Here is an 11,675-nt window from a genome sequence, read left to right on the forward strand (position 1 = left end):
AGCATTGTTTCGTCATTTTAGATGACCGTTTTGAACTAAGTTTTATATTGATCGACTCTTATCCTCCTTCAGATCAAAAACCTTAAAACATTAGTTCAAAATTCGGACAAAAGTATAACGTCGGTAATTCCTTTTTAACATTGAACAATTGGGGGCCAACTTTTTTAAATTTGAGACCACCAGTGACAATAAAATGAATAGAAATTATTATCGACCAATATTATTCAATAGGTATTATTAAAATCCAGTAAACATTTTTTAAAATACCCATATTACTTCACGTTAATGGTTTCAAGTGTCCATCCCCATTATCATGTGTGTGTATATATATATATATTTGGGTGAGATATAGAGAAAACTCTTTTTAATGAGAGAACTAGAGAACTACTAAAGAATTATTTTTAAGTTTTTTTATTAATAATATTTTGAGATCTTTTATTCTATCTTCCTTCTAATAAGATGTTATTGTTCCTAAAAAATAAAAATATAGAAAAAACTAAAAAAAAAATGTTGGTGTAATGCACATGTGCATTGCATATACATTTTATTGCATATAATACAACACAATGTATTATATAATACACACTATTGAATTAATGCAAATACAACACTAATATTTGTATGCAAAACATACCATCACATATATGTAATACAACACTAATGCACATATGCGCTGTATCGATTTTTTTTATTTTTGTATATAATATAACACTATTGTAAATATACAATTCAAACAACTGTATATATGTTATTCAACACTATTTCAAATATCAAAATACACAATATTGCACATATGCATTATAAAAGAGTCGATGTATTACATATATGTATTACAACGAGTTTTTTTTTTAATTTTTATATTTTTTGTGGTGAAGAATAACAACATATAAGAAGGTGAAAGAAAATAAATTTTAAAAATACTTATTTTAATTAAATTAAAAATACTTTATTATCAGTTCTTTAGTTCTCTCTCTAAAAAGAGTTCTCTCTTGATCCTTTTCATATATATATATATATAAGGAAAGAGATAATTTGAGAACTCATTGAGTTTTAAGAACTTTATTAATTGATTTTGGACCACGCAATTAGTTAATTGTTAAGGAATTAGTTGTTATAATTAAACTCAAATAAAATATTAATAGATGAGAGAGAAAAAATAATATTAAATGTTAGAAGGTTATTTTGGTAAAATACCATACATCTATAAAATCAATTTATCTTTTTTCCTATTTTTAATTTTTTTTTTCTTTTTAATTGTTAAAAAAAAATTCTTGTTATGAAAGCTGAACGGCTAAAAAAATCTATTTAAAAATTTATGTAATTCTCATCACTCAATAACGTAAATATCCTAACATCACATAATTTATTAACATATTAATATCACATTACTATTATTATAATTATTTAATATATTTATATATCCTATTACATAATTGATCCAAAATCAGATCTTTTGACCAAAAAAACTACAAACTAAAGAAAAATGAAAATAACTCCTAAAACTTAATTATTCAGCATTTCTTGATCAAATTTTAGAAAACTGTAAATTTTAGAAAACTAACAATATTTTCAAAACCGTTTAGGAAGATTCTGAGTGATCCATTTTTTTTTCTTTTTGCTCTATACCCAGTGTAGTGAATTACATTCAACATACGAACAATATAAATTACGCAAATTACAAAACTACAAAATTACATAAATTACAGTCAATATACACAAACTACTACACAATTCACAAATGACTTAAATTACTCAAACTGCATTAACGTTAATTACACCAACTATCCAAATTACGTTTATTACGCAACCACAAAATACACAAAATTACATAAATTACACCAATTACATATACTACAAAAGGTAAAGTACCCAAAATACACAAATTACCTCGGGTACACAAATTACCCAATTACTAACAAATGATATAAATTACCCAATTATATCTACCCAATTACCCAAAACAAAATTTTATATAAAAATGTTGATGATATATGTACTAGTACATAACAAAGATTCTAAATAATATAGAATGATAATAATATACAAAAATTAAACTAATAATTATTTTGCTTGATACACATCAAAACCCCCCATAGCCATAGAATATATAAACGTGAAATTCATAAAACAAAACCAATCAAGAAAAATATTGTGATAAAGAAACATTTCCCAAATTAAACAAATATACAAATTTTATAATATTAAAACCAAAAATCAAAATAAAGATGCTAACTTTAGTATTTACATAAAGACATAGACTTGAAAATAAAATATTTATAAATAAGAAAACTAATAGTTGATATAATCATATAAATGTCGTTCCAAACATAAAATAATTGATTCAAACTAAAAATAATACTACCAATAAAGTAAGTACATCAATTAGCACAATAAAAAGATAATTAGTGATGAGAGAGAAGACATGTTTAAAAGACCATGGTACCCTTTAGTTATTTTTATGCATGGATGATGTGGTTTAATTTGGATCACACATTTGGTTCTTAAGTTCTTATAAGTGGGAGTGGTTCTTAAAAGAAATCATCTCTATATATATATATATAGAGAGAGAGAGAGAGAGTTAGGTTATAAAAAAAAGTCAATATTTCTTAAGAAGTGTAGGAAGAAATCTACACCATTGGATTTAATAAAATACATAGGGGTAAGATGGTCAATAATTAAATATTGTAATTATGGAATTAAAATCTCAATTAATTTAACATCCCTATTTTTTGCTATATGATCTGTGATAAAATTTATTTTTCAAATGGTTATAAAAAAATAAAGAATATATTATTCATCTTGCTTTTTTTGTGGTAGGATTTAGACGCAACATAGGAGGCAACATGAGGTTTTTTGTTTTTATTTTATGGTTGGTTGTTCATCACAAAAGAAGAGCATGGAATAAATAAGAAACCAACAATTTTGCATTTGGGTTCAACAATTCGCATCCAAACTTTGTTTCTTATTTGAATTTATTGTTCTAATCATATGAACTCTATTATTGAAATTATTTATTTTATTTTCTTGAGCATGATTATTGGTTAAAACTCCATAGTTACCTTGGTCTTGAATGAATATTTGTTGAGTTTTAGATTCTTTATTGGTTTATAAGTAACTTGTGTTGGATTAACATTGTTGTGTTTTGGTGCATGATGTTGTTCATGGAAGTTTTTGGTGTTGTGGATTTTTGTTATTTGTAAGTGTTTTTTTGTTCATTAATATTGGTTAATTGTAACTGATTTGAATCAAGTACAATGTGTTTTTGTTCATTAATGTTGGTTATAATGTTCAAACAGTGTGTTTTATTTCTAGATGTTTTTGATGTTGTGTTTTAAATTTAGATTAAACTTTGATGTTGTTTCTAAATTTTGATTATTTTGATTTAAAACACACTATAATATATATTGTGATAATCCTGATGTTGTTTTTAAATTTAGATTAAATATGATAATAATAGATTGATAATGTTTTCATATATAATATAACACACGGGACGATTTGCCCATAGAGTGTTATAAAACAAGTATAAAAATAAAACAAACCTCGAAAAAACACTATAACGAATCTTAACCATTAGATCACATAATCCAATGCACCAGATCACTTCCTACACTTTTTAGACACACTTCATTTCTTATGTTAACCTCACCTTATATATATGTGTGTGTGTTTTTATACCCAAAATAAAATCAATACTACCAAAAAGTGCATCAATAGTAACCTTTTGTTAGGAATAAAGTGGTGTTGCGCAATCGACTACACACATGCACAAACGATAAGCATCCAAATGTAGAAAATAAACGAACACGATACAAGAATTTTACGTGGTTCGTTTCTAGTGAGAAATCTACATCTACAAACTGCAATTATTTATAATGTAAGCATCACCGATATTTGAAGACAATACAAATACATGAAGAAATCATATGCTACATAAAAAACAAAGTAATGTAATTACTTGGTTTATCTTATAATTATTTCAATAGTTCAATGGTTGTTTTATCGAGGATATACATTAGTAATAAGTGAAGCATCAGTAGGCCAGACAGTGCATATACTATTTTGGGATACCAGCTCTGACAGTGCATATCTAACTCTACACCTAGATACGAAAGGAGGATTTTGAGGAACAGGTAATGGAGTGGAGTAACTATTGAGCATTAAGACTACATAAGCCATTGATGGTCTTAATTCATCATCTTCTTGAACACACAATAATGCGATATTGATACTGCGTAAGGCTTCATTTTCGGAGATAGAGTTCACTACATTTGAGTCAAGTATCTTGAGTGGTTCTCCATTCTTCCACATTATGAATGCCTAGAAAGTAATATTTACGAGTAAGTTGTAATGGTAGAAAAATGACATCTAGGTATGAACAAAATCGGTGTACTCACATGGCATAGAAGGTCCGTGTGGCTTGGTTGAAAGATCCATGTGTTTCTCTTTCCACTGATAATTTCTAGAAGCAATACGCCTAAACTAAACACATCCGACTTCACAGAGAAGCGACCATGCATTGCATACTCCGGTGACATGTATCCACTTACAAAAGCAAAATAAAATTTCAAAATGGTACCGACTTTGGCAATAAAAGTGTTATGTGAATGACGTAGCGTATAAGGGTATCCGTAATGGGTATTTCCCCGACCATTTTTCCGCTTAATCGTCCCCTGACTGCTACGGGTGGGGTGTTTATAATGATGTTTTGGCCTTGCATGTTTTTTTTGCCAACGGCGTCATGGTTGCATCGGTGCAAACGTGTTGGTAGAAGAACCAATCACATTCTCCTTTTTATTTTATATTTTTCTAATGAATTTAAAAATTTTAAACATTACAAGGGCTTCAACCACTATGCATGCAATCGAATAAAAAAAGAAGGGTCTACATGGTTTTGACATAGCATTAAAAATGTATGTTTTAGCCCCACAATTATGGATGCCCCAATGATTGTTTTATATGTACTTAATGTGAAAGTTGACTACTTACTATGTTCCAACAATCCTATTTGTCATCCCTTGTGTTTGATTTCCACAGACAATCCTTGCCATGCCAAAATCAGATATTTTTGGATTCATTTCTTCATCTAACAATATATTGCTTGTTTTGAGATCCCGATGAATAATTCTACACCTTGAATCTTCATGTAGGTACAACATTCCTCTAGCAAGTCCTCCAATTATTCTGTAACGTGTTGACCAATCCAACTTCCCTTGTTGCGTACGATCTATAACGGAAGTGAGTTACACAATAAATAAAGCGATTTGCGAAAACGAGTGGTGTTGTACTAAGATACGTTATTGAATGAGTCACTCAGTATTTGAGAAAAACGTGAATATAAGCAATTTACAATACCTTAATGAATATGAGTGACCACAAAGACTTAATAGATCAGTTGAAACAATTCTTAAGATAAAGGAAAATAACTATTCTTTTCCTTCCTAATTTCTAATATTAGATGGTGAAAATTAATTTTTCTTGGAATTCATGCAAAACTTGAACATACTATGTTAAGGTTTAGAGGCTAACCAAAAAGAAAGAAGTCAAGACTATGGTTAGCAACATATTCATAAATCAGGATCTTCTCCTCAGCATGAAGGCAAAATCCCAAAAGTCTGACAAGATTTCTGTGTTGAAGCTTGGCCAGTAAAACAACTTCATTCTTGAACTCCAATGAGCCTTGTGCCGACCCTTGGGATAGCCGCTTAACGGCTATCTCTGTCCCGTCCGAAAGAATTCCCTGTCGGTTATTAATTCCAAATTTATATAAAAAAATTTCTAATTCAAGAAAATATAAGTGGAAACAAAATTTATTACCTTGTATACCACACCAAACCCACCCTCACCTATTTTATTCTCTATTGAGAAATTGTTTGTGGCTTCTTCAATTGTATGCAATTCGTATTGTAAAGATTGCTCAGTTATCGTTTTAGTGCTTTCATCTGTATATGAACCCATAAAATGAAAATATGTATGTTGAAAAACTTTTCACAAGATAATGTGTTCCCGTATAAATGTTCAAGAAAATATTACCTGCTTCGTCCCTAAAATGATTACTTGTGATAGGACGAATTCGTCTCTTGGCTATGAAGTAATAGCATATACAAACCAGAAAAACAACAATCGCAACAATTGACATAACTATTATTAATCTCTTGGTTTTCCCTGCATGTAAATCATATAACCTTTTAGAGAATTTTCCTTTATCACCTAATTAAACAACTACTATTTGGAATCAAATTAAGTGAATGTTGTTATTTAGGGAAACTTTTGTGGAAGAAAGCTAGAAAACGAGTCATTGGGTTGATCGAAAGTTGTAAGTGGTATCATCAAACTAATATGGATCATGAAATCAAATTCAAACCTGATTTCTCTGGGAATTTTAAGAACTTATAATTCTCAAATCTAACAATGCAGCTTGCGGCCCAGGCTCGTGCTCCTTGTGTTCCATAACATTTCCGCTGCAAACGATCTATACTATCTTGAACACATTTTTTACAATCAGAACCAGATAAATCTGGTGTGCACTGGGCATACCCGTAAATCTTTCCAGATATATTGTACGGTAACTCATTATATGCAAACCGCTTTTTTTGATCCATTGATGCGTCGTTTGCTAATTGATGCATCAAATCCGTAGCACGTTCCCAAAACTGGTTTTGGTCTGTAGCCCGATCTGAAATATTAAAGTCATTGCATCCAAGGAAAGGGTGATCTGATTTCATCGTGGAGAACATTGAATAGTTGGCGTAACGTAGCATGCATTCGTCCCTCCAAAACACTGCTGCCTTCGAAAATGGGCATGTGTTATTTACTTCTTTAATTACTTCAAGCAAACAGTTGCGGCAATCAACTGGGAGAACATCAGGACGACAAAGATAGAGGGCATACACGATGTCCGGTTGAGTACTTCCACTACTCTTGTTTAAGAATTGCTTATCACTGATGATCTTCTCAGAAGCAAGTGAGTTTAAGAGATTCATGAGATTTAAGTGATAAAGGGTGTCGTTTATTTGGCTAGAGGTATTTTGGTCACAAGACTGTGTATGGAATTGAGCTGCAGTGGCTGTGGATATCAGAAATGGACACCAAACTGTCCAAACAAGAAGTGAAAAGAACATACTTCTAGGGTAAGTGAAAGACTACTAAGCGCTTTTTGGTAATGCTGATTTTATTTTAGGGACACATTATAATATATATATAGCACAATATGGATTGAGAATATCATACATTAACTTGGAGGAAGCTAGGATGGAAATTTAACAACTCGTTATACTCATCGTACTATCCTACTATATATATTATATTTCAATGGCCGGTATCCAAGATGAATGATATTTTATCTTATCCCAAACAATGGTGTCTGACTTTTTTTTTGTTATGTCCTTATTAGGGTACTGATCATGAAAAGTCATGTATAGAAAAAAAAACATATGTGTGCATAATAGCTTACACAACGCATATCATATTTTACTTAGTTGACCGAAGGGATGAACTTATTATCAAATGTCCACAATATTCACTAGTACAAAAAGACTCCTTAATTCAAGACATTTTACAGAAACAGTTTGGTGTTTAGTAGTGCCCAAGAGGATTATGTCTCAATATTTGATTTGCCATTCCAATTTTTGTTAAAAACATTTCCATGCCTATATTTAGAAAAAAGAATTTATCAAGCATGTCTATTTTGGTAATTTGCCTAGGGCATTCTTAATATTCTTCTACGTCTCCTTCCTAAAATTAAATATAACTTCGGTGAACAAAGAAAAGGTTAGATTTACAATCTTGACCTTTTGAATTTATGTATGTATAGATATTTGACTTGTTATTCAGCAAAACTTGTTGCGCTAAATCTGCGGCCCCAAGTTCATTTTTATTTTTAAAAAGAGTAAACTGCGGTTTTCGTCAATGTGGTTTGTCCAAATCTACGGTTTTAGTCCAATAATTTTAAGTTTGCGATTTCGTCCCTGTGGTTTCATTTCATTTGCATTTAAACCCGAATTCATTAACCCCGTTGAGTCTGGTCGTTAAACCCATCAGCGTGCCCCTCACGTGAGGCGCATTTTTGTCCTTTTTCTCCCCAAATAAACCACAGTCCTAATTCGCAAGCCCCCTCACATGAGGGGTTGGGGTGTATTTGGGAAAAAAAGACAAAAATGCCCCTCACGTGAGGGGCACGCTGATGGGTTTACCGATCATACTTAACGGGGTTAATGAATTCGGGTTTAATTGCAAGTGAAATGAAACCACGGGGACGAAAATCACAAATTTGAAACTACTGTACTAAAACCACATATTTAGACAAACCATAGAAACGAAAACCGCATTTCACTCTTTTAAAAAGTTACTATTTTGTTAATTAATTATTTTTGTCAAAATGGTTCATTTTCGTTCCGCTTTATCTTCTTCCAAACAACAAATACTTATTCTGACACTATGAGAGGTCACTATGATCAGGTTAACACTCGCCTGTTACGGTAATTCTTGGGTTGGCTTGAAGTAATGGACCCGTTGCTGGTATCGTCTATCAGGCAATGTTTTAGACCACCATGGCCCAAAGCAATTCATGGGTCCAGATCCCATTCTCTCATAAATTAGGGTTCACACCAAAAAAGGGAACAATCCAGATCTATTCTTGAATTCTCCGTCACCACGCCGATCAATTCTTGAATCCAAATCCAGATCAATTCTTGAATACATGGCACATGCCTCTGGTTCAGTTTTCGTCTTCTCCACGCCGATTCGTCCGTCACCACAGTTCAATTCTTGAATCCAAGTCCTGCTGTATTGCTATTGAAAATCTGGAACGCCAATTGGTTGATCGGAATTCTAGAATCCAAGCAAAAAGACGGTGATACAAATATTACCGATTCAACCGGCGGTTCACCGGTTCCAAAAGCATTGCTATTAGGAGCTTCTGTGCTAAGGATTTTTACATCAATATTGACCAAATGAAATGCAAGGATTGGTCTTTCTTTCTTTCTTTTTCCGAAAAGTCACCATCTCAATTTTCATATTGTGTTAATGTGTTTACTATATATTAATCTCTAGCCGTCAGCGGACATTTAATGATATTTTGTCACCATCTCAATTACCTTCCATGAACTCCCTTAGAATTTTCGCAGTATTGAATTCAACTGATAAATAAATGTAACATCAGTGTCGCCTTCTCTTTTTTATTGACCAGCCAACTAGTACGATGGGTAAACAAACACAAAATCAATGAAACACTATAAGACCATCCGTAATGGGACATTATAGGAGTGGATAAAGGCCCTACACCATCCACATGCATTATGTGGCATTACGAGGGGCATGGACGTAGATACAGGAAAGCCATATGTGACTTATAGTGGTAATAGTTCGGCTAAAAAGAATGATGATGCGGCGAAAATTACCCCTTTAGGAGCATTAACAATTAGGTAGGATCTAAGGAATACATAACAAAAACACTAGGCTAAATAAACATGGAACCCAAACTAGAAAACTGCCTTTAGGGATCTTGGATTTGACACTCGTATTATCCAATTGATAGTTTGCTTTTGCACCAGTTTTAAATACATGCCCATGATGATTTCGGAAATAAGCGATTTATCTTCTTCCATCTGCACCGAATAAGAGTACTTAATCCAATCTCTTAATTGTGTATAGTTCTTAGAAGCTTTTCTCTAGTAACATCTTGTGTTTTTCCGGATTTCAAAGATTTCTTATGATATGGAGCATATGTTGGAAGAAATAACTACTTCTCTATTATTTTGATCCATATTATTGATATACTGTCATTTCATATACAAAGAGAAGTTTCAGTTCTTGAGGGCTTGAGGTTAAGAAACATATCTCAAAACTTAAATCTTAATCTTAAATATATATGAACGAAACATTTAAAAGTTCTCTGCTTTCTTCTTTCATTTTTTTCAAGCCATAATATTTCTTTATTTGTAAATTGAGGTTTTTCATACATTTGACCCGAACTAATTCACGGGTACAGGTCTCACCAAACCCAGATAACCCTTAAACGGGTTATAAGTTTATAAAATCTCATTATATTAAAAATTAATCTCACCAAATATCTGATATAAATACTAAAAACTAATATCCAGTTTTTTTTAAAAAGATATTATTTATAATTAAAAACAATTTTATGGGTTTCACCAAACCCAAATAGCTTTTAAACGAATTATAATATCTGATTTATTTGTGAAACCCTTTCATCATTAAAACCTAAGTATATTATTAACTTTCTTATAATAAATAAAATTGAAATAAAAAAATATATAAACATTATAAACGAAAAATGAAAACAACCCTCGTAATACATGAAGTAAAACCTAATAAGAATATATACATCAGTCATTTTATCTATTTTAGAAAATACTCATTCCCAAAATAGCCAACTTTGAGTGACTTTTTCCAACTTTAGTCATGGTTTTGAAAAAATACCCAAAATAGCCACTCTAAAATCGTTTTGACAAAATTTTTAATGGATTCGGCGGAATTTGTTAAAGAACTTGCTGACCTATAAAATCTCGCCACGTCTCAACGTATTACTGGATCCAATGGAATTTTTCATCCCATACCTCTCAAATTCCGTCGGATCTTTTAAAAGTTCAAGCGAATCCGACAGTTCTTTAATGAATTCGGTCAGATCCGTTAATACGTTAACACGTGACGAGATTTTACAGATAAACAATTTTACGTCGGCCGTTGAAGAAATTCCGTCGTATCCAACATGATTTTTTTTTTTTTTGCTATTTTGGGTATTTTTCAAAACCACGGCTGAAGTTAGAAAATGTTCGTCAAAGTTGGCAGTTTTGGGAATTGTCTCTTTAGAAAAACTTTATATTTTACAAAATCATTGAAACCCAATATGTTAACTAAAGTTCATTCCCGTGGCCCGTGGGATGGTGCAACGACGACCACATGCAAAATGGTACTCGATTTGGTTTATCAATCTTGTTCTTGGCCTGCTTAATGCGTGTGCGCCGGGGGGAGGGATTTAACATGTTTTGGCAAACCAAACGCAAACCTTCTCTAATCAGTTTCACCTAAAATTTGACTCTTGGAAGTTGATATAGTCTATACAACTTATCTTTCATAAGTGAGACTCAAATTCAAGTGCTTCCCAGTTTACGTTTATTTACTAAGTAATGCAATAGCTTGACGGTGACCGGAAGCAAATGACTTAAATGACCTTACCGTCACAGATAGTTTCTGAAGGATCGCTCTTAGGAACCCTTTTTTGCAAACATCTGCCCGGCCAAAAAAAAAGGAAAAACAAATAACTAGGTACATATATTTTATATTTAAAAAGTAATACACAACAATATAATCTTTAAAGATTGCAATTTTTCATCGTATATTTATGAAAGTGCCGATTTGGGTTGTGGTATTCAAACAGGCCACATAAATAAATTTGGCTAAACTGGAAATTTATGAAAATGGGTGGTTCAAACGGGTTGAAATTTGAAGGTCACTCAAAGTCTATTTTAACACATACAAGCTTTGGAAATCTTTATATTCATAGATTAGATTATTAATTATTGGTTATTTTTATTTTTGGTTGGGCATTAAAGTTGTTGATATTTGAAACGTATAAGCTAAATAACAAAGATTGATGGCAGCGAAGGATTCACTTTTATTAATTGATTGATGAGAAGTACAAAATAGAGAAGGCT

At 31.6% G+C, this 11,675-nt stretch overlaps 1 protein-coding gene across 1 annotated transcript; it reads right to left on the bottom strand.

The window, feature by feature from the left end:
- Positions 1 to 3,999: 3,999 nt before the first annotated feature.
- LOC143636034 (cysteine-rich receptor-like protein kinase 15) lies at positions 4,000 to 7,140 on the bottom strand. Its single transcript, XM_077103724.1, has 7 exons — positions 6,365 to 7,140; positions 5,986 to 6,165; positions 5,818 to 5,942; positions 5,530 to 5,740; positions 4,990 to 5,227; positions 4,398 to 4,545; positions 4,000 to 4,320 (listed from the first exon to the last, which is right to left on the bottom strand). Exons 1-7 carry the CDS (start codon positions 7,119 to 7,121, stop codon positions 4,000 to 4,002), a joined length of 1,980 nt encoding a protein of 659 aa, XP_076959839.1. The 5' UTR covers positions 7,122 to 7,140.
- Between the last annotated feature and the right edge of the window lie 4,535 nt (positions 7,141 to 11,675).

Source organism: Bidens hawaiensis, unplaced genomic scaffold (genome assembly GCF_021521415.1).
Source record: "Bidens hawaiensis isolate Kalapana, Puna unplaced genomic scaffold, B.hawaiensis_p1.1 tig00007761_1, whole genome shotgun sequence".
Classification (NCBI taxonomy): Eukaryota; Viridiplantae; Streptophyta; class Magnoliopsida; order Asterales; family Asteraceae; genus Bidens; species Bidens hawaiensis.

Bases quoted from the DNA above. Each gene is read 5' to 3' on its own strand.
- LOC143636034 (XM_077103724.1), bottom strand. From the start codon at position 7,121: ATGTTCTTTTCACTTCTTGTTTGGACAGTTTGGTGTCCATTTCTGATA. The intron at 6,166-6,364 runs GTTTGAATTTGA...ATTTACATGCAG, and splicing joins AAAATTCCCAGAGAAATCAG to GGAAAACCAAGAGATTAATA. The intron at 5,741-5,817 runs GTAATAAATTTT...AATAACCGACAG, and splicing joins GGTTTGGTGTGGTATACAAG to GGAATTCTTTCGGACGGGAC.